The 24,888-nt window shown below is 40.0% G+C and overlaps 1 protein-coding gene across 1 annotated transcript in view; it reads left to right on the forward strand.

The window, feature by feature from the left end:
* LOC140724740 (latent-transforming growth factor beta-binding protein 2-like) overlaps nt 1-24,888 on the forward strand; it is a 411,525-nt gene that overhangs the window by 96,191 nt on the left and 290,446 nt on the right. The window contains exon 4 of the mRNA XM_073039256.1: nt 17,156-17,352. Coding sequence (XP_072895357.1) covers nt 17,156-17,352 — 197 coding nt within the window. The remainder of the gene's footprint in view (nt 1-17,155; nt 17,353-24,888) is intronic.

Consider the following 24,888-nt stretch of genomic DNA (forward strand, 5'->3'; position numbering starts at 1 on the left):
AGTCCCCTTCTTGCACGGTCACTCAGTTTTTGAGGACTGCATGCTTGAGGACAATTTACAGCTGTGCCATATTCTTTCTATTCCTTGAGTAAACTGTATTCCAAGGGATATTCAGTGACTTGGAAATTTTCTTATATCCATCTCCTGACTTGTGCTTTTCAATAACCTTTTTGTGGAGTTGCTTAAAGTGTTCTTTTGTCTCCATGATGTAGACTTGCTAGGGTACTGACTCATCAGCAGTTGGACCTTCCAGATATAGGTTTAGTTGTACTACCATCACTTGAAGCATCTTGACTGCACACAGGTCTCCAAAAACAGATTTCCATTTAACTAATTATGTGAATTCTAAAACCAATGATGATTTGGTGTGCCATGTTGGGGGTGGGGGAGATGAATACATATGCAATATAGAATTATTTTGTTTTATATTTGTGATCAACTTATCCCACTTTGGAGAGATCTGTTTCTACTTTGACATGAAAGAGTCTTTTTCTGTTGATTAGTGTCAAAAAAAATCTACTGTGATTCAGTGTTGTAAAACAATAAAACATGATAACTTCCTTTGGGGGCAATACTTTATATAGGCACTCTATCTATATCTCTATATATGGGAGTACCTATTAAAACTAGGGTGCCTAGGACTTATACACAGTACTCTATTTATTATTGTTGTTTTTTTGTTGTATTTGCACATTGTTTTGTTTGTCTTTGTTGCATGCCATTTTTCATTGATTCTGTGGTACTTCATATTTACTGTGAATGCCCACAAAAAATAATCTCAGGGTAGTGTATGGTAACATATATGTACTTTGACTATAAATTTACTTTGAACTTCAAATTTTGAGTTTAGAAGAATGAGAGGGAATCTCATTAATTACTGAACAGTCATGTTTTGCAGGGATTTGTTCTGGGACCCCTGCTCTAGGTGAGGAAGTGGAAGGGTGGGTTAGTAAATTTGCAGATGACACAAAGATTGGTGGAGTTGTAGATAGTGTGGAGGGTTACTGTTGCTTGTAACAGGACATTGATAGGATGCAGAGATGGGTTGAGAAGTGGCAGATAGAGTTCAAGCTGGAAAAGTGTGAAGTGGCTCATTTTGGAAAGTCAAATTTAAAGGCACATTACAGGGTTAATGAACATTAACCTTGGTCTTATGAAAGGAAAGGTGTTTGCATATATAATTTAAACAGCAGGAGGCAACATTGTATCATCTTTGTGTGGTGCATTTTTTTTTGGAAAATAACTTACCTATTGCTGGTCTCGGTTCAGCAGTGGATGATCAACATTTATGTTGTCAATTTCACTTGATTAAATAGCACAAGTGATACCAAAGTAATTATAAGGCAGGTATATGTCTGACAACCAGCTGTGTTTTGAGAACAATGCCATTGGTAGTCTGTTACATCAAAGGTGGTACATTTCATTGGAACATTGTGACCCCAGAGGTTCAAAACATTCTGTAACTACGCAAACCTCTGCTTGAAAAGAGTGAAGACTAAAACAGGCATAATTCAGCTCAAAGAGTCATTGAGTTATACAGACCTTTCAATCCAATTTGTCCATGATAACAGGGTTCCTACCTGAACTAGTTCCATTTTGTATATTTAGCCTATTTCCATCTAAACCTTTCCTGTTCATATACCTAACCAAATGTCTTTTAAACATTGAAATTGTCTTTTAAACATTGTAGATGAGGTACTGAATAAATAGTCTGCCATCTATAAGTAAATTTACAGAAAACTTTGCCAATAGACTCAGTAAAGTGGAGAGAATTGTAAATTTTTGTTTAACAACATTTCCATCATATTGTTAATAGGGTGCTTGTTCAGTATGCTGCACTTTTAAGTCAACTGTCAATTCAAGGTTTTGTCCTACATTCTGGGTCAGTGGAAAGAGATCAGAGAGTGGGAACCCTGGCTATTTCTCACTAATTTAGGCCAATAACAATAGTATATTGAAGCAAATTATTATGTTGAGACTGGAACCTTCAGGCTACTGATTGATAGAATGCTTTCAATCGTTCAAGGGGAATTCAAGAAATGTGCCATTTTCTACATTTACATTGTTCATTATTACTTAGATGAAGGTCATTTGACCCGTCAAATCTATGATGGCTCAAAGAGCAAGTTACAGTTGTCAATTAATCAATAAACTGTTCAAATGACACATGAGAGCAAACTGGAGCATCCATTGTTTAGGAGATATGGATTGAACCCAGGTTGCTGAATTTATGAAGCAACAGTACTACCTGCTGCATCACTGTGATATCCTTTTTTAAAAAAGGCACATATTCAGCATGACATGGCCAAGCTGTAAATCCTCTATATCTCAACAGAACACATTGTGCTGAGTTTCAAAGTCTATCCAGTTAAACAGATTTGCCTTGTTTTATGATTTTGCTAGCTTTCTGAATAAAAAGCACAGTTACTGTTTTTTTAAGCTTCTATAGTTAATTGTTTTCATCTTCATGAGAATTATTCAATGAGATGCAAATTATTCATTATTCAGGTTGTGTTTGATTACAAGAAGGATGTTCCCTGTCAGTCTTTGATTTGCAGAAGGTTATCCTTATAAATTTATCCTTTATCACTGTCTTTTTGATGTCTTCAAGGTTTCCAGCAAAACACTGTGACTACAGCTAAACGCTGAAATCTGCTTTCATATATGTTTGCCATGCTCCCTTTCAATTTGCTGCGTCTCTGGTCACATGGGTTTGGAACCTGTGATTCCTAATCGTAGGTAACCTCCATGCGGGCAAGGCCTCACATTATCAACCACTCTTCACTTCTCTCATAGCTTTATTTTGTTTCTCTCTAAATTGCTTAAGTTCCTTGCAATAATATATCTCAGAATCAGGTTTCTGTGTCCTGATGAATGGTCTCAGCCAAAAAGTTCAACATTTATTCCTCTCCATAGATATTGCCTGACCTGCTGAGTTCTTTCAACAGGTCAGTGTGCGTTGCTGTGGATTTCTAGCAGCTTGAGAACCTCGTGATGTTTTGTGACGGAAGTACAGTGCAATGCATAGAAAAATATTATAAATTACATTAAGAAATATATAAAGAAATAAGTAGTGCAAAAGGAGAGTGACAAGTGATGTAGTGTTCATCGTTTCAGGTGCATTCAGAAATCTGATGGTGGAGGGGAAGAAGCTGTTCTTAAGTTTTTGAGTGTGTGTCTTCAGGCTCCTGTACCTTCTCCTGGTGGTAGTAATGAGAAGAGATTCTGATCAGGTTTATTTATCACATGTATGTTGAAACATAAAGTGAAATGTGTCATTTGTGTTAACCAACACATGTAAGGATGTTCTGGGTGTAGCACACAGGTGTTGCCGCACATTCTAGTACAAAATAGCATGCTCACAATGCTTGGCAAAACAACACAGAACACAGTAAAATGGAACACAGCAAGCAACAAAACAACAACAAAACAAGCCCCTTCACACACAGACAGTTCCTCAACTCCAGGACAGGACTCCAGGCTTTGGACATGGGGCTACAACTTCTGAACTTCCAATTGACCTTCATTTATTGATTACAGTTCAGATCACCGTCCAATACCATCATCTCCTTAGTACTATCAACCCTGGGTTTGTAGGAGAAATACGAGAAAATTTGCAGATGCTGGAAATCCAAGCAACCCACACAAAATCCTATCCTAGATGGCAGCGCGACGCAGCTTGCAGCGGCCACTCCGGAGCTGATTATCTGTTATTTGTGAAGTGGGGTGCCATGTGCAATCATAATCGGATGAAAAACGGATGTGGGAGCATGGAGGAACATCTGGAAATTTCCGGGAAGACCTTCTTCATTGCTGCTGCTGCTGTGAGGTCCAGGTCTCTGTTGGGAAGAACAGGCCCCCAGTCCTCAGGGTCGCGTTGTCGATGGCCGTTGGTGGGGCTGTCTTAATACGCTCGGCAGAGGATTGTGCTCGGAGAAGCTGTGCCAGAGGGGATGGTCAGAGGCTCGGAGGTTTGACGGACTCGGAGTCCGCTGCGGTCGGAGCACTTTTACTGTGTGCTGTGTCTGCGAGGCTGGGTTTGACAGAGCTTTCATTGTGTGCTGCGTCTGCGAGGCTGAATCGGGCAGCGCCGTGTAAGTCCATAGTGGGGATATTCCCTTCTGCCGCCTGTGTGGGATGACGAGTCTATCGGGACTCTGAAGACTTGTGGAAACTGTGTGGTGGCTTCTTTTGAACTTATAGTCTTTTAACATCTTTGGACTATTTTTACTGTGCCCATGGTCTGTTTTTTTAATCAATTATTTGCACTATTGTTTGCACTGTTGTAACTATGTGGCTTTGTGCAGGTCTTGTAGCTTTAGTTTTTGGTCTTGTTTTGTCTGATGAATTTGGAGCTCCTTTCCGGGGAACACGCTAAGATGTTAGGGCGATATTAATACGCAGCAGCCTCTCCAGACTCTGGATTGGGGATTGCCAAACGTTATGTGGATTTTCTGGTGTAGTCTGTTTTGTCATGTGCTTTTGTGATATCATTCTGGAGGAACGTTGTCTCATTTTTTAACTGCATTGCATTTGTGGTTTCTAAATGACAATAAACTGAATCCGAATCTGAAAATTATGCTTAATTTATCAGATGTCTTTGGTTAGAGCTTTTAATAGAAGATTTAATCGTAAAAACACAAGAGATGCCACAGATGCTGGCAATCCAGAGCAACGCACACAAAATGCTAGAGGAACACAGTAGATAGGCAACATCTATGGAAATGAATAAACAGTTAATAGTTCGATCCTTCTTCATGACTAGAAGTGAAGGAAGAAGACACCAGAATAAAAATGTAGGAGAAGGGAAGGTTAACTAGTTAGCTTTTACCTCTTCTCCTCATCTCCTACTGGTTCCTCTTTCTCTTTCCTTTCTCCTATGGCCCACTCTCCTCTTCTTTGAGATTGCTTCTTCCCTAGCCTTTTAGCTTTCTCAACCTCCCCCTCCCCCAGGCTTCACCTATCACCTTATAGCTAGTCCTCCTCCTCCTTCCCTTCTAGTACTAAAGAATCGCTTTGGCCTAAAATGTCGACTGTTTATTCATTTCCATAGATGCTGCCTGACTTGCTGAGTTCCACCAGCATCCTGTGTTTAAACATAAAAAGTGATTTAATAATATTGATTAATATAACCTTTTGGGAGTCCTGAATTCCTGCTAATTATGAACTTAAAGAATCAGCATGGAGGTATGATGATCATACTGTTTCAAACTGAATAAATCTATTTAGTCATACATACTAATGAAAAATAGGGCACAAAGTCCTCCTGTGAACATGTGGGTTTTCCCTGAGTGCTCTGGTTTCCTTCCAAAGTCCGAAGATGTACCAGTTAGTAGGTGAACTGGTCATTGTGAATTGTCCTGTGATTAGGCTCGGGTTAAATTGGGGGTTGGTTGCCAGTGTGCCTTGTTGAACTGGAAGAGCCTGTTCTTCTCTGTACCTATAAATTTTTTAAAAATTGTTTCACGGATATTAAGAAAATAACCATTGCCAAGTGTGAATGATAGTATTTCTCAAGGTGCCTCCCAAGTCTCAACCAATTACCCACCACTCTCACCAGTTCTGCACCCTATCCCATTCCCCTCCCTCTGCCTGACTCTACTTCACAGTGTCTTCTCTGATTCCTTGGATTTGACCCAGTCTATGATGAACCTACTATTAAAAGATTGGGTAATCCAGTAGTGTAGTGGTTAGTACAATTGTTTTACAGCATCTGTGATAACTGTTTGGGGTTCGATTCCTACAGTTGTTTGTAAGGAGTTTGCATGTCCTTCCCAGACTGCGTGGGTTTCCTGCAGGAGCCTGTACCTGTTGATGGTTGTGTTCTACTGTTGACTGTTGCATTAATGGTATATACTTTCTTTGTATACAACTCAATTTTTATATAAGCTTAGTTTTAATGCATGGTGTTTCTTAGCTCCACCCAAACTTTGTGATTTTCTTACCTGGGATTTGCCTTCATCCCATTCCTTATAATAAGGATCTACCCTACCTCCTTTTCCATAGAGTCATTGAGCTCTATAGCTTTAGAAATGACCCATTTGGCCCATTTGGTCCATGGCAACCTGTTTTTCTGCCTAATCCCATCTATCCGCACCTGGACCATAGCCCTATGTATCCTATCATCCATATACCTATCTAAACACCTCTTAAATTTTGCAATTGAACCCAGATCTACATCTGCTGGCAGCTCATACCAATACTCACACAAGCCTCTGAATGAGGAAGTTACCTCTCATGTCCCCTTTAAATATTTTACCATTCACCCTACACCTATGACCTCTAGTTCTAGTCTCACCCAACCTGAGGGGATAAAACCTGCATGTGTTCAACTTCTCTGTACCCTTCAATTTTGTATACCTCTATAAGATCTCTCCCCCCCCCCCCCCCATTCCCCTAAGCTTCATTGAATAAAATCCTTAAATAACCTACTTAACCTTTCCCTATTACTCAGGTCCTTAAGGCCCACAGCATCCTTGTAATTATTCTCTGCACTCTTTCAAACTTTTTGATGCTTTTCTTGTAGGTACAGGGTAAGTGACCAGAACTGCAAATAACACTACAAATTTCAGCCTCACCAGTATCATACAACTTCAATATAACATCCCAATTTAGTGCTCAGATTTATGAAGTCCAATGCAACCCACACTCTCTTTACAACCCTATCTACCTGTGCCATTACTTTCAAGGAATAATTGATGTGTATTCCCAGATCCCTTTGTTCTACTGCAGATTTCAGTGCCCTTCCATTCATTGTGTAAAACCTACTCTGGTTTGTCCTGCCAAAGTGCAACATCTCAGAATAGTCTGCATTAAATTCCATCTGCCATTTTCAGCCCATTTTTCCAGATAGTGCAGATCATGCTGCACAACTTTAGAATGAAGTGACTACCCTTTCAGCCAGAGGATGATGAGGTCTATGGAATTCCGTAAGATATAGGAGTGGAATTAGGCCATTTAGCCCATCGAGTCTGCCTTACAGAAGCAGAAGACGTTAAAAAAGAGATGACAGGAATACACAGAAGAATTGTACAGGGAAGATCCCAACAGCAAAGTCAAATGGGTAATAGAAAACATTGCCAATAATAAGGCTGCAGGATGTAAGAGGATTCCAGTTGAATTGTTTAAAACTTTAAAAGGTGATGCTGTAAAAGTGTTGCTTGCAATTTGCCAGCAGATCTGGAGAACCGAACAATGGCCTATAGACTGGAAGCGATCAGTTTATATCCCAGTTCCCAAGAAGTTAAATGTAAAGGAATGTTCAAATTACCAAATAACTTCACTAATTTAACATGCTAGCAAGATAATGCTAAAGATCATGCAAGCAAGACTCCAGTAATATATGGAACGAGAACTGCCAGATGTACAAGCTGGCCTTAGAAGAGGCCAAATTGCTAACCTACTCTGAAAATGAAGAAATTGAAGGAATTCCAGAAAAGTATTTATCTTTATTTTATTGACTACTCTGAAGCCTTTGACAGTGTGGACCATAATAAACTATGGTAAATCCTTAAAGATATGGGGATACCTGGACATCAGATCTGCCTTATCAGAAACTTGTATGAAGATCAAGAAGCAACAGTTAGAACTGAACACGGAACAACAAACTGGTTCAAGATTGGAAAAGGAGTACAGCAAGGCTGCATACTGTCACCCTACTTAATGTATATGCTGAACACATCATGAGGAATACAGGTCTAGAGGATTCAAATTTTGGAATTAAAATTGCTGGGTGAAATATTAACAACCTCAAATATGCAGATGATGCTGTTCTAATGGCTGAAAGTGAGGAGGATCTAAGGAAGCTTCTAATCAAAGTGAAAGAAGAAAGTGCAAAAGCTGGCTTGTTGCTCAATACTAAGAAAACCAAGATTATATTGACCACCCCTATTAACTCCGTGATAATAAATGGGAAGGAAGTGGAAGCAGTGATGGATTTTGTCTTCCTTGGTTCAAAGATTTCCATAGGTGGTAACTCCAGCCACAAAATTGAACAGCGCTTACTTCTGGGGAAGGCAGCAATGGCAAATTTAGATAAAACACTGAAGAGCAGATATGTAATATTGTCTACAAAGATCCATACAGTCAAGTCTATGGCATTTCCAGTTGTTATGTATGGCTGTGAGAACTGGACTATTAGTAAGGCTGAATACAAAAGAATCGATGCCTTTGAACTTGGATGCTGGAGGAAAGTTTTAAGAGTTTTTTGGACAGCAAGAAAATCCAACAAGTCAATACATGAAGAAATGCAGCCAGACTGCTCACTAGGAGGTTAGATTATGAGACAAAAGCTCAAATATTTTGGCCACATCATGAGAAGACAGGATTCCTTGGAGAAGACTCTCATGTTAGGTAAAACTGAAGATAACAGAAGGAGAGGACAACAGAGGCTACAATGGATAGATAATATCACTCAGACTATGCGTATGACCTTGGGGGATCTTAGGCACCATCCGACAAGAAAGCTTGGCATGCAGGAGCCCAAGAGTTCACAAAGAGTCTGACTCGATGAAATAACTGAACAACAAAAACCTCTGGCCTCTTTGGTCTCCTTCACCAAACTAATTTTGGATCTAATTTACCAACATGCCTTGGATCTCTTGTGCTTTAACCTTCAAGAACAGCCTACCATGCAGGATCTGGTAAAATGTTGATATTGGTGCTTACACAGAAAAAGATGATTTAACTAGAAGTTATTAACTAATGTGAGGATCAGATTGTGCAAAGTGGGAAAATAGTGTGACTGGTGTATTAACAAGAACCTCTTACTCAGTGTCAGTAAGACCAAGGAACTGATAGTAGACTTCAGGAGAGGGAAACCAGAGGTCCATGAGCCAGTAATCATTGGAGGATCAGAGGTGGAGAGGGTCAGTAACTTTAAATTTACCTTGTGTCACTTTCTCAGAGGACTTGTCCTGGACCCATCATATAAATATTATTGTGAAGAAAGCACAACAGCACCTCTACTTCCTCAGGAGTATGCAGAGGTTCAGCATGTCATCAAACTTTTATAGATACGTGGTGGAAAGTGTGCTGACTAGCTGCATTACAGCCTGGTATGGGAACACCAATGCCTTTGAGTGGAAAATCCTACAAAAGGTAGTGGATTTGTCCCAGTACATCATGGGTGAAATCCTCCCAACCACTGAGCACATCTACGTGAAACATTGCCATAGAAAAGCAGCATCAATCATCAAAGATCCTCACCACCCAGGCATACTCTCTTCTTGCTTCTGCCATCAGGTAGAAGGTACTGGTGCCCTAGGACTCACCCCACCAGGTTCAAAAAACAGTTACTACCCCTCAACCATCAGGCTCTTGAACAAAAGCGGATAGCTACACACATTTACTGGCTCTTTTAAAGACTTTGTTGTATTGTTATTTCATGCTCGTTATTTATATATGCATTTGCAGTTTGTTTACAGTTCCTGATGTTTACACTTTACAGTTACTGTTCCATAGATTTGCTAAGTAAGCCTGGAGAAAATGAATCTCGGGGTTGTATGTGGTGACATGTGTGTACTCTGATAATAAATTTTACTTTGAACTTTAAAACAGAATTTAAACCTTTATATTTGTGAGCTCATGAAAGGTATAAGCATTTGGGTGTGGAAGAAACTCATTTATATTGAGAAGAGTTAAAATTCCCACTGCATTGGATGATATCTGGGAAATTATGCAGAAATGAACGATGTGTCTGAAGATTTTGCAGATTCCTCTCCAGAAAAGATCACTGTTCCAGCTAAAATGAGTGCTCCAATCTGTTCGAATATGGCAACTGGACTACATGCCATCCTTGGCACTTTGCTAAGGAGGTATCCACATACACATAATGTTTAACACTTACACTTGGTACTTAATGACATAATCAACAAAACATCTGCTAAAGTGGCTGCATCTGGTGGGATAAAGGAATAGTCAACATTGTGGATTGAAACTTTGCATCAATATATTATCCAGAATGAAGAAATTATTATGATGATGAAGAAAATACATAGTTGGTGTTATTGACTAATGAAAAGTTATGTAATGAAAACTCATCAGCAAAGCATAAATTAAATTTTATCTACTCAGCAACATATTTAATCATACATATTATTTGATTCTCTTATGTAGAATGAGAATCTTATTTTTTATGTTATATGCTTTAGAATATGCACTTTAATGAACTGCAGCACTATTAATAAGTTGTTTTTGCCATTTATATGTACATTTTATTTTTATTGTAATTTTAAATGATGCTAAAGACTATCACAAAAGGGGTACCCCTACATTTGCTATTGCCAGGACTTTGGAATAGCAGAAGGATTATGAGAGCATTGTTTTGTTTTCTCTTACCATAGAACCATAGAACACTACAGCAGAGTACAGGCCCTTCAGCCATCCATGTTGTGCCGACCCATATAATCCTCAAAAAAAGTACTAAACCCACACTACCCTGTGACCTTCCATTTTTCTTTCATCCATGTGCCTGTCCAAGAGGCTCTTAAATACCCCTAATGTTTTAGCCTCCACCACCATCCCTGGCAAGTCATTCCAGGCACTCACAACCCTCTGTGTAAAAAAAAAACAACTTACCCCTGATATCTCCCCTAAACTTTCCTCCCTTAATTTTGTACATATGCCCTCTGGTGTTTGCTATTGGTGCCCTGGGAAACAGGTACTGACTATTAACCCTATCTATGCCTTTCATAATCTTGTAGACCTCTATCAAGTCCCCTCTCATTCTTTTACGCTCCAAAGAGAAAAGTCCCAGCTCTGATAACCTTGCTTCATATGACTTGTTCTCCAATTCAGGCAACATCCTGGTAAATATCCTCTGCACCCTCTCCATAGCTTCTACATCCTTCCTATAATGAGGTGACCAGAATAGAACACAATACTCTACGCGCGGTCTCACCAGAGATTTGTAGAGTTGCAACATGACCTCTCTATTCTTGAACTCAATCCCCCTGTGAATGAAGTCTAGCATCCCATAGGCCTTCTTAACTACCCTATCAATCTGTGCAGCAACCTTGGGGGATGTATGGATTTGAACCCCAAGGTCCCTTTGTTCCTCTACACTCTTAAGTAATTGACCATTAATCCTGTACTCAGTCTTCTGGTTTTTCCTTCCAAAATGCATCACCTCACACTTGTCCGGATTGAACTCCATCTGCCATTTTTCTGCCCAGCTCTGTAGCCTGTCTATATCCTCTTGTAACCTTCGACCACCTACAGCTCCATCCACAACTCCTCCAATCTTTTTGTCATCCACAAACTTACTCACCCATCCTTCTACCTCTACATCCAGGTCATTTATAAAAATCACAAATAGCAGGGGTCCCAGGACAGATCCCTGCAGCACTCCACTAGCCACTGACCTGCAGGCAGAATACTTTCCTTCTACAACTACCCTCTGCTTTCTTCCTTTAAGCCAATTTTTTATCCAAACAGCCAAGGTTCCACTTATCCCATGCCTCATGACTTTCTGGATGAGTCTCTCATGAGGGACCTTGTCAAATGCTTTGCTAAGTTCCATGTAGACCACATCCACTGCCCTACTCTCATCAATTTCTTTTGTTACCTCTTCAAAAAACTCAATCAGGCTCGTGAGGCACGATCTTCCCTTCACAAAGCCTTGTTGACTATCCATGAGTAGACTGTACTTCTCCAAATGCTCATAGATCCTATCCTTAAGAATCCTTTCCAGCAGTTTGCATACCACTGACGTAAGACTCACTGGTCCATAGTTCCCAGGTTTCTCCCTATTACCTTTTTTAAACAAAGGAACTACATTTGCCATTCTCCAGTCCTTCGGCACTTCACCTGCAGCCAAAGAGGTTCAAAGATCATGGCTAATGCTCCTGCGATCTCTTCTCTCAATTCCCACAACTACCTGGGGTGTATCATATCTGGCCCTGGGGATTTATCAATCTTAATGTTTTTAATAAGATCCAGCACTTCTTCTTCCTTAATCTCCACACTGTCCACACACAGGCCTGCTCTACTTCGACCTCATCCTGATCAAGATCCTTTTCACTTGTGAATACTGAAGCAAATTACTCATTTAGGACCTCCCCAACCTCCTCCACCTCCAGGCACATGTTGCCCTCTTTATCCTTCAGTGGTCCCGCCTTTGTTCTCATCATCCTCCTATTCTTCACATATGCATAGAACACCTTGGGGTTCTCCTTAATCCTACACGCCAAGGCCTTCTCATGCCCCCTCTGAGCTTACCTTAGTCCTTTCTTTAGCTCCTCCTGGCTACCCTGTATTTCTCATAAGCCCCTCCTACTTCCTGCTTCTTATATCTAACAGATGCTTCCTTTTTCCTCTTGACGAGTTGCCTCACATAGTCTCACAAAATCTTGAGGACTTTGTTTCTTCGATTGAATGAAAAGACTTTTCCTTCCAACTATAGTTGTGGTAAAGTATGTAGGGCTATGAGGTTTGCAGGATTTTCCTCTACGAAGTTCCGCTGAAGCCACTCCTTTTGCTGCAGTCAAGATATTATTGTGTTTTGTAACAGGGCAGTTACATATTTTGAATGTTCAAATGTGTCCATACACAACAAATAAAACAGGTAAATATCAGGTTTCCTGGTAATGGCCATTCTGTGCAAATGCTTAATTCCACTTACAGTAGTAGATGGCAAGTTAGTTGATTGTAGATAGGGGCAATCTTATTTCTCACATTTTTTTTGACAGTGTGTCAGAATTGAGGCTAATCTGTTTTCATTCCAGTTTTGTGTTTTCAGAAAGGCTAAAGAATCTTGTGGGGGAATCTGGAACTTAATAGGGTGATTGATTGGGTTATTAAGGGTCCTGATGAAGGGTCTTGGCCCGAAAAGTTGACAGGGCTTCTCCTTATAGATGCTCCCTGGCCTGCTGTGTTTCACTAGCATTTGTGTGTGTTGTGTGGATTATTAAGGATGCTGTTTGCACTCTCCACACATGGCTCACGGGTCTTGTAGGAATGCAGATAGGTATTTAATGCCAAAACAACAAAAGATACCCTGTAATTATAACTTTCACTGACTGTAGATATCCTTAGACAAAATTGTAAGTGTGTGGATTGATCCAAAAGGTTTAATCTGTGTCCTGAGTAGAACTATAAGGTTTTATTGTGATCTAGGAAGAGTTAGCAAATTTGGGACCAAGTCAAACCTGGAGATAGATGAACAGCTTAGTCAGTGTGCAAACACTTAGTCAGAAGGTTCAAGGAGCCTCTTTAAAGGAGGAAAGAAATAGGTAATTGAAAACATTGCCTTCGGAACTGAATTTATGACTAGCAGTGATGGAGTGATTATCTGGGGATAATCCAGAATAAGGGGAGATGTCAGGAGATTTTATTTTATATTTCTTTAAAAAAAAACCTTGGGTACTTTTCAAAACACAAGGTGCGGTATTGATGCAAATTTATTGGTATAGCTGGAAGAGATTATAGAATTGGAACTGTCAGAGCCCTAGAGAGATTTAAAAACAGAAATAAGAATTTTAAAACTGAATTGATACCATTGAAAGTTTATTGCTGTTCGAGGCGTATCTAGATTTTTATATAAGCTTCTGATGTTACCTCACTTTTATGAAATAAATTTGTATATGAGATAGAATGTTTCTAGAAATTGGATGGAAGCTGTAATCGGATTTTCACAGAGATTTTACAAAATGACACATCAGTGAAAATCAATGATGCAGAGGTGGCAAAAATGCTACCTTCTTCTCTTAGTTCCTCTGTTGCTGTCACATTGGCTCTCAGGATGAGGCTTTTCATTCCAGAACTAATGACATGTCCTCCCTCCTCAAAGAAACGGGGTTCCCTTCCTCTATCATCAACACTGCCCTCACCGCATCTCTTCCATTTCATGTAATTCTGCCCTCACTCTATTCTCCTGCACCCCACCAGGGATAGGTTTCCTCTTATCCTCACCTTCCACCCCACTGGCCTCCACATCCAGCACATAATTCTTTCCTTCTGCTATTTCCAATGGGATCTCACCACCAAGCACATTTTTTCTCTCCAGCCCCCTGCTTCACTTTCTCCTTTCCCCAGGGATCACTCTCTTCTCTATTTGTCTCTCCCCATTGACCTCCTTCCTGGTACTTAACCTTGCAAGTGAACAAGTGTCACACCTGCCCCTACGCTTCCTCCCTCGCTACAATTCAGGGCCCCAAACAGTCTTTCCAGGTGAGACGACACTTCAGCTGTGAGTCTTTTAGGGTCTTCTATTGGTATCCAGTGCTCCCAGTGTGGCCTCCTGTATATCAGTGAGATCTGACGTAGATTGGGAGACCACTTCGCCGAGCACCTATTCTCCATCCACCAGAAAAAGCAGGATCTCCTGGTGGCCACCTATTTCAATTCTAATTCTATTTCTCATAGTTCTGGTAATTGCCCTCCCCCTCCTTCACCATTCCTCATTCCCATTTCCCTCTCTCACCTTATCACCTTACCTGCCCATCACCTCCCTCCGGTGCTCTTCTCCCTTCTCTTTCTTTGATGGTCTTCTACCCACTCTTCTCTGATTCCCCCTTCTCCACCCTTTTATCTGTTTCACCAATCAACTTCCCATCTCTTTACTTTAACCTTACCCCCCCCCCATTTCACCTATCACCTACCACCTTGTACTTCTTCCTCCCCTTCCCCCCACCTTCTTAATCAGACTTCGCATCTTTTTTTCCAGTCCTGATTAAGAGTCTTGGCCAGAATCGTCAACTGTTTACTCTTTTCCATAGATGCTACCTGGCCTGCTGAGTTCCTCCGTCGTTTTGTGTGTGTTGCTGGTATAGAGATGGAGATGGTTGTGAGCTTCAAGCTCTTAGGGGTAAATATCACCAGTAGTTTATACTGGTCCAGCCACATAGGTCCAATGGCCAAGAAAGCGCAACAACATCTCCACTTTTTTGGAAGGTTAAGGAAATTCAGCGTGTCCCCATTAATCCTTACCAATTTTGATGGATTCACCATAGAAAACATTCTGTCTGGATGCAACACAGCTTGAGCATTCTGGAGAAACTTAGCACATCAGGCAGCATCTATAGAGGGCAATGAACAATTGACATTTCAGGCCAAGACCTTCCATCAAGACTGGAAAGGAATGGGGCAGAAGCCAGAATAAAATGGAAGGGGGAGGGGAGGAGCATACTGGCAGGAAATAGTTGAGTCCAGGTAAGAGTGGGTAAGTAGGTGTATGGTTGAAAGGGAATGAAGAGACATTTCTTTAGTCAGAGAGTGGTGAATCTGTGGAATTCATTGCCACAGATGGCTGTGGAGGCCAAGTCATTGAATATATTTAAAGTGAAGACAGATAGGTTCTTGGTTAGTCAAGGTGTCAAAGGTTATGGGAAGAAGGCAGGAGAGGAGAATGAGGTTGAGAGGGAGAATAAATCAGCCATGATACAATGGTAGACCAGACTCAGTAGGCTGAATGGCCTAATTTTGCTCCTATCCTTCACAGTCTTATGATGCAAGAAGCCAGGAGAGGATAGATGGAAGGTGCAAAGGGCTGAAGGAGGAATCTGATAGAAGAGGGCAGTAGAACATGGTGAAGGGAAGGAGGTGGTAGACCAGAGGGAGGTGATTGGCAGGTTGTGAGCATGGGGGAGGGAAAGAGAAGGGGTAACAGGGCCACTGGAATGAGTGAAAACAAAGTGGGGGAAGAAAACTGAGGGGAGTGATTACCAGAACTTAGACAAATTGATGTTGATGCTGTTAGGTTGCAGATAGACTACAAGGTGCAAGAGCTATGTTGGGGTAGATTGAGAGGTCAAGAATTCATTTTAACACACGAGATACATTCAAGAGACTTATAACATTGGGTCAAATGCTACCTGGGGTTGCATTGTCTTTCTGATGGGTGAGGGGCATGAGAGAATGTCTGGGTCGGAGGGGGTCTTTCATTATGTTGGCTGCTTTTCTGAGGCAGCAAAAGTTGTAGATGGATTTCATAGAGGAGAGGATGGATTTCATGTTACACTGAGCTGTATCCACAACTCCCTGCAATTTCTCACTTTCTTAGGCAGTGCAATTGCCATTCCAAGCTATGATGCAGAAGAGATTCTGCAGATGCTCCCACCTCCCTCACCACCATTCAGAGCCCCTAAGCACTCCTTCCAGGTGAGGCAGCAGTTCACCTGCAAATCTGTCACTGTCATTTATTGTATCTGATGCTCATAGCGTGGCCTCCTTTACACTGGTGGGACTCAGCACGGATTTAGGGACTACATCATCAAGCACCTTTGCTTCATCCACTGCAACAGCCTGGCCACTCATTTCAATTCCACTTCCCTTTCCCATATTGAGATGGCTATCCAAGTCCTTCTCTACAATCATGATGAGGCCAAGCTCAGATATTGAAGCTTTAGTCAGAAAATAGAAGCTATAGGCAGTTAGGATCAAGTGAATCCCTTGAAGAATATAATGGTTATAGGAGAACACTTCAGAAGGAAAACAGGAGGCATATAAGGGTACATGAGATATCCTTGGTAAATATCGTAAAGGAAAATCCTAAAAGATTTTATAAGTATATTAAGTCCAAATGGTAATGGAGGAGAGAAAAGGTCCCTTTAAAATGTGTAGTCATTTATTTATGGTCAAATAAGGTAACATGCCTTAATGGCTACTGCCCAGTAACTCAGACATTCAAGAGGCTGGTCATGGCATATGCCAACTGCAGTTGCCCAGGCAACATCAATCCACAATAATGTACCTACTACGGAAAAAGGTTCACGGCAGATGCCATCTCCATGGTTCTACTCATCTATGAACATCTGGATAATAGAGACACCTCTGTCAGATTTCTATTTGTTAACTACAGCTCCTCCTTTAATACTGTAATTCCAAGTAAACATATTTCCAGACATCTAGACCTGGAGTTCAACACCTCCCTTTGCTACTGGATTCTTGACTTTCTGATCAAATACAGTATGTGTGCACTTATTGCCTGTCTTGCCATATCCTTCTCTTTTTTCAGTGTTATGAAAATTCTGTTATTGTAAAAACAATAGTTGGACAAAATAGAAAATATTGCAATATCCAAGTGTATGTGTGTGTATAGACACAAATTTTTTTTAGAATTTTTAAGTATAAAATTCCAATTTAAGCAAATAATTTGATTCTTAATTAAAATTTTAACATCTTCAGTTTTATTTATGATGCTTTTCTCCCCCAACAGTCAACAAAATAATTATGGACAGCATGTAAATACTCAGCAATTGACAGGAACATCACGTATGGTGAAACACTTATCAAATGGAAATGGACAGCTACTGTCCAACTCAGTATTTGCCAGAAATGGACAGGCACAGGTTCAGAACCGTTTTGCTACAAATGGACAAGTAATAGCAGAAAATGAAAATGCACTACCACGAGGTGAGTGACAGAAACAAATATGTACTTTTAATATCATTTGATTTTATATTACAACTTCACAGACATAATCTGATAAACTTTACAAGACAGTTTTCAAATATTTTTTCCCGTTCAGCTGGCCAATTTGTCATTTGAGTATTTAACAATTACAAGCATACAACCTGGTTTCACACTGATACTAATTCTTACATTGGTTCTTTCTGAAGCAGTAACAGCTCATGGGTTCCTAAAGCATGAACCATTTTGATTTACAAAAGACCACAAAAACTGAAAGTACTCACCAAGCCAGTGGAAAGTTGTTATTCTGAGTTATTAATTTTTCATCAGAATTGGAGTACTTACAATTTAAACAATGTTTAAGATGCAGAGAACTCATTACGTTTATGTTCTCTTCTGCATAAATTGTTACAGCATCCACTATTCAGCTCTTTAACATGAAATAAATTATGAAACAAGTCAAATGTGACTAAAGTTTGCATCCACTTTTGGCTGGTTGATGATCTTGTACTTATTCTTAATGTTATCTTTCAATATCAAGCAGATGTATATGCATCATTCATGTTCTCTGATACATTCTCAAATTAAGTACAATCTTTATTATGTATTATAATGTATTCAACTAATGTACTTCAAATGAATAATAGCAGCTATATAAATACAAGAAAGATTGCCCATCACCCTGGTTTAGATTACTTTGTAGATATCTGTTTTCACTTTGACATGAATGAGTCTTTTTCTGTTGATCAGTGTCAAGAAAAAAGCCAAATTAAACCCTCTGATTCAGTGTTGTAAAGCAATAAAACATGAAAACTTCAAGGGGTGGGTGATGCACCATCAATAACTCACTCTGAGAAGTAAAGGCGAGGTATCGGCTTTTATTGACTGGAAGAAGGAACAAGCAGTGATTGACCATCATACTACATCCTGGAGACGGAGAGGCCGGGCTCAGACCTCCATCACCTTTATACAGGGGTCTGTGGGAGGAGCCACAGGAGCAGTCAGCAGGGGGCGTGTCCAGATAGGTATATGTAGTTCACCACAGTGGGGGGGTGGTGTGAATACTTTTTATAGGCACTGTATATCCATTGAGTCACATATCATAGAAATAAGCCCTTCCACTCACCAAGTTTATACTAATCATCAAGCACCCATTTACACTAATACATAGACATTAGCAAGGCCTTTGACATAATCCTATGTGGGGAGCTGGTCCAGAAGGTTAAGTTGCTTGGCATTCAGGGTGAAGTAGATAGTTGGATTCAACATTGGCTTATTGGGAGTAACCAGAGAGTAGATTGTTGTCTCTCTGATTGGAGGCCTGTGATTAGTGTTGTACCACAGAGAGCGAAGCTGGGTCTGTTGTTGTTTATCATCTATATTAATGATTTAGATGTAAACATGGTAAACTAGATCAGCAAATTTGTGGAAGACACCAAGACTAGGGGGATAATTATAGAGAAAAGGCAGGAGAATGGAGTTAAGAGGGATAATAAATCAGACGTGATGGAATGGAGGATCATCGACGGGCTGAATGGCTTAATTCTGATCCTGTGTCTTATGGTCTTATTGTAGTGGACAGAAGGGAAGGCTAGGAAGGCTCTCAATGTTTGCAAATAGATCTGAACCATTGGAGAAAAGGGTCTGAAAAATAGCAGATAGAATTTAATGTAGACAATGTGAGATGTTGTAACTTGTGAGGACACACCAGAGTAACACTTTTACAGTGAATGGTAGTGCACTGAGATACACAGTAGAAGAAAGGGATCTGGTAATACAAATCCATTGTTCCTTGAAAGTGGTATTACAGATGGATAGGGTCATAAAGACAGCTTTTGGCACATTGGTCTTCATTAATCTAAGCATTCAATACAGGAATTGAGATGTTACATTGAAGTTGTTTAAGATTTTGATGAGGCCAAAATTGGAGTATTGTGTGCAGTCCTGATCATCTGCCAACAGGTTATATATCAATTAGCTTGAATGAATGCAGAGAAAACTTTGAAGATTTTGCTGAGACTTGAAGGCCTGAGTCATAGGAAAAGTTTGAATAGAACAAAGCCTAGAACAATGCAGCACAGGAACAGTTCCTTCAGTCCACAGTGTTGTGTCAGACCAATTGAGTTAGTAATTATATGGCCAATTAATATTTTTCTGCCTTTTACTCACGGATTGCAGGAGAATGAGGGAGATCTTAGAGGTATACAAAATTAGGAGGGTATAGATAGGGTAAAAGCACTCAGGCTTTTTCGCTTGAGGTTGAGTGAATCTAAAACTAGCAATCGTATGTTTAGGGTGAAAGGTGAAGTATTTAAAAGGAATCTGTGGGGGGGAACCTCTTCACACAAGCGTGTGGTGCGACTGAGGAACAAGCTGCCAGCAGAAGTGGTAGATGCAGGTTTAACTGAACATTTAAGAGCAGTTTGGACAGGTACATGGATAGGTGGAGTTTGGAGGGATGTGGTCTAGGTACAGGTAGATTGGACTAGGCAGAAGATCAGGCTTACACAGATTAGGTGGGCTGAGTACTCAATGGCTCTATGAAACCAATCCCATTTTATCTACCAAAATAAACGAGTTCACATTTTATTCTTGTAACGTTTCATGTCTTTATTCATGCACTTGTAAGAATTGCGGTAAAGACTTTCTGTAGCTACAAGACCTGAGAGTTTATGCATCCTCCTGCAACTGTATTTTCAACTTTGTAATCAGCAGACTGCAATCACTAAGGATAGGCAGCAATACCTCTGCCATGATTATTTTCAACATGGGTGCTCCACAAGTTTGCATCCTTAGCTCACTATTTTGCTTCATGTATGCTAATGACAGCATGCCCATATTCTGCAAGTTTGCAGATAACATTGTAGTGGGCAGTATTTCAAATAACAATGACTCAGAGAGCTTACTAACATGCTGTCATGACAGTAAGCTTTCACTCAATGTCACCAAAACAAAAGAGGAAACTTCAGGATATGGGGCCATGACCACGTTTCTGTATACAGCAATAGTGCTGAGATTGAAAGGGATGGAAGCTTCAAATTCCTAGAGTGAACATCACCAGTTGCCTGTCCTCGTATAAACACATTAATGCTGCAACCAAGATCACTCACCAAAGCCTCTACTTCCTAGAGGTCAAAAAGATTCCTGTTAACACTTATTGATGCACCACAGAAAATAACCTTCCGGGACTTGAATGCATCATTGTCAAGTATAGCTGTGCCAGAGAGTTGTAGAGACAGCTCAAGACATCATGGAATCCAGCTTCTCCTCCATGGACTCTGTACTTCTCACTGCCTCAGAAAAGCATCCTGTATAATCAAAAATACCATCAGCACTAGACATTCTTTCTTCTCTCCTCTCCCATCAGACAGAAAATACAAAAACCTGAAAGCATGTACCACCAGGCTCAATGACAGCTTCTACCCAACTGTCTTAAGACTTGAATGGTTCCCAGGTACAATAAGGGGGAATCTGGACTTCACAATCTACCTCTTTATAATCTTGCTCCTTATTGTCTACCTGCATTTCATATTCTCTGTAGCTGTTACCCTTCAATCTGCATTCTGTTATTGTTTTATCTTGTTCTGCCTCAATGTTCTGAGCAATGAATTGATCTGTATGAACAGTATGCAAGATTAGCTTTTCACTGTGTTAGTCATAAACCAATTCCAATTCTAAAAGTATCCTCATTGTTACAAAGTACAGAAACAACCTCTTGGCTCAGTGATACCACAAACATATCTTTAAATATATCCTTCATTAATCCTCTTTTCTTTAATTCTTCCATATTCTTGGCAACTTCTTCAAATGCTGTCACGTGCCTTCACAGTAAGGACTATTTTCCAAGGTAAATTAACTGCTATCTAAAACTTAATTGTGATGTGGAAGGAAACTGGAGTTTACAGAGACCGTGTAAGCTCTACACAAGATTGTACCTGGATCTTTAGGGCTGAGGCAGTACCGTAGCTTCTTCAGATATGTCACTGCGCTGCACATACTGCCTTCTAACTTTATATCATCAGCATAGTCTGAAATATTATATGTGATAAAAGCATACACTATTTTCTAAATGTTGAGAAAATTCAAAAATCAGACATGCAAAGGGTCTTGGAGTCCTTGTGGAGGATTCTCTAAAGGTTAACTTGTAGGTTGAGTCATTGGTAAGGAAGGCAAATGCAATGCTAGCATACATTTTGAGACGACTAATATATAGGAGTGAGGATGTGTTGCTGAGGCTTTATAAGGCATTGGCCAGACTGCACTTGGAGTGTTGCAAGCAGTTTTGGGCCTCTTATCTAAGAAAGGATGTGCTGGCATTGGAGAGGGTCCAGGGGAGGTTTACGAAAATGATTCCAGGAATGGAAGGGCTAAAGTATGGGGAGTGTTTGATGGCTCTGGATCTGTACTCACTGGAGTTCAGAAGAATAAGGGTCAATCACGTTGCAACCTATCAAATATTGAATAGCCTAGACAGAGTGGATGTGGAGGAGATATTTCCTAGTGTGAAGGATTCTAGGACCAGAGGGCACAGGTTCAGAATACAAGGACATCCCTTTAGAACAGAGATGAGGAGGAATTTCTTTAGCCAGAAGGTGGTGAATCTGTGGAATTCATTGCCATGGATGGCTGTGAAGACCCAAGTTATTGTATGTTTAAAGAGGAAGTTGATAGGTTCTTGATTAGTCACAGCATCAAAGGTTACTGGAGGAACACAGGAGAATGGGGTTGAGGCAGATAATAAATCAGCCATAATAGAATGGTGGAGCAGTGATAGAATGGCGGAGTAGTCTCTATGTTCTTGTAATGCCCTGGTTAAGATTTCTACTGCTAATACCACAGGGTATTTCATTTAATATCTTTCTGTATAAGCAGTGTGGCCTGCCAGTAGAATGTTTTGGTTTTGGGTAAGTACAAGGGGTATGATGTTCAACTTAGGAATGCTGTGTCAGCCAATCAGGAAGGTGGAATTGGGAGAAGGTACTAGAGAGAGCTGGGTGGAGGGATTTGTGATGGACACTGGTGGGGTTCGTGGTCTTTTGGCGGGAGATGTGGAGAAAAGATTGGGAGAGACAGCCTTAGGATTTGATCCAATGGGAAGATGCAATTTCAAGGAGTGCTTTGCAAGATGGAGTCCAAGATGGAAAGCTCTACCGGTGATTGGAGATGAGAAATCAATACCGTGAGTAACGGTTATACCTAGCTTTGGAAGATACAAGCTTCAATGTCATGTGCACATTTAGACTCATTTAACTGTAATGGGCCCTTTTTTTATTACACTTAATTACTCTTTGATAAAGCTGAAATTAGTAAATATACTTTTGTTATAATTTTATGCGGTGTACGATCTGTTATTTCTTGCCGACCGATAATTGTGTATTGATAGTATTTTTCACAGCATTCACTCAAATTGGGGTTCTGTTAATTGGGAAATCCCAACTTTCCTGTTTGGTTGAACCTCAAATCACACCAACCCGCGACGTGGCTGTTAGCTGTCCACTATCGAATCAAGTTTATATACAAGCCCAGTGAGTGGGTCACAAATGGTTTTATGGATTTCCTAATCCTTACCATAAATATAGATTGTGGGGTCCCATCACTGAGCTCTGCAACACTTTACTTCTCCAACTTCTCTTGGTCTGCAATTGTCCCATTTATTCAGATTCTGTTTACTATTCATTAATCCTTAATCCATACAAGCATATTGCCCTCAATACTGTATGCTGTAGTGTTATTTAATAGGTTAGTGGTGGTATTCAAGAGAATTCACCTTGAGTCTCTTAAGTGGAAGTCAGTTTCTTAAACAACAGTTTTTTTGTGGCTGTTTAGATGATGCTGCATGGCTGTTTCATTGAATCATGTTCAATCTGAATTTTCAGCTGCCTGTCACCTTATTTTTCCATCCAACTCCCATTCTGATTCTTGAAAATTGCTTTTGGTCTCTAACACTACTCTGGCCTAACTTGCTGTAAGTTTAAGGAACCACATCAGTTCTATTTGATAAATTAACTCAATATTTTTAGTAATCATATAATCTAGTGTTGTATCTCACATTACTAGCTTTCAACAGTCTTTCTTCCTCCTCTACTGAAGTTTTAGATTCCATTCCATCAGATCTCCATTTTCACAAATCCCTCTTCCAAACCTAGGTAGCTATTCATTCTTAACATCCTCTTTTTTAGTTAGTGCTACCATAATTTATGTCTTACAGTCCCTTATGGCTTTAACCTTCCTTTTTGTTCTCTCCATCCCTTCGAACCCTCTACAACTGGAAACTAGATTTAATCAGTTGTCCTTTATGAAAATTGGGAAAGGTTATTGACCTAGAACCTATAGGGTGGTGGCTAGAGTTGCACGCAATACTCAAGTACAGCTTAATCAACGTTTTGTACAACTGTAATGTGGCATTGCCATTCATATACTTAGTCTCTTGCCTGATGAATATAAGCATGATAAGTATCTTTCTCACCACCCTGTGTACCCATTTTCTCACTATCCACTTGTATCCCAAAGTCTCTCTGTTCAACAACAATCCCTAGGGCCTTGTCATTTACTGTGCATTCCCTGGGCGAGCTTAACTTCCGAAAATGCATCACTTCCCGGTTATCTAATTTAAATACCACTCTAAATGTTGCCATGATGTTCTTCCAAATAAAGACTCTCCTAACTCAACATCTGCTATACTTGAAGCATCAGTGCTCTCAAACATTGACTTGGCAGTCCTTTCCATCTCTCACCCACGTTTCTGTATAAGCTATATCTCAATTCCATGTTTTGAGCTCATCTGCTTAACGTTGAGTTTTCTTGCATCGAAGTAAATACAGGTTAGCCTGTCAGACCTTCCATATTCACTTCCTGCCAACTTGACTTGATTGCTCTAACCTCAATATTTACTTCAACTACTACTTTGGGTCTGATCCTCCACCAGATTAGTTTAAACTGACCAGAGTAGCTCTAACAGGGATCTAACAGAGATATAAATCCCCTTCCAATTCAAGTGCTACCTGTTGTTCTTATATAGTTCACATTTGTTGCAGAAATGATCCCAATGGTCCAAGTAGGCTTTGTGCGTGAACTAGCTCTTCAGCGACATACTCATTTGTTCTACCTCACTATAATTACTCACCTCTTTCAGGATATCCTACACCATTGGCCTCTATTTCAAATCTCTTTTATATATGGCATCATACTTTTGAAGTGTATCATGTATTAACATCCACAATGATCAAACTAGATCACTCTAAACTTTTCAAAGTTAAAAAAACTCTCTATTGAATCCTTTCTGAGTGTTGTAACTTCTCAGTTTGGTTAATAAAATTAGACCAGAGATGTGTATACTTAGATAATAAGTGAATGTTTGAACCTTTGAAAAGCCAGCCAAATCATTCCCATTTATTTTGCATTGTTGCACAATGTCAGTAGAAATTTATAGACAATTTGTATGATTTACAAAAAAAATTCACACATCTACTATCGATTCCGCATGTATGTATGCATACATTTTGTATGTCACATTAGCTCCTTTTTTACAAAGTCACTAGT

The sequence above is a fragment of the Hemitrygon akajei genome, chromosome 3 (genome assembly GCF_048418815.1).
Source record: "Hemitrygon akajei chromosome 3, sHemAka1.3, whole genome shotgun sequence".
Taxonomy (NCBI): Eukaryota; Metazoa; Chordata; class Chondrichthyes; order Myliobatiformes; family Dasyatidae; genus Hemitrygon; species Hemitrygon akajei.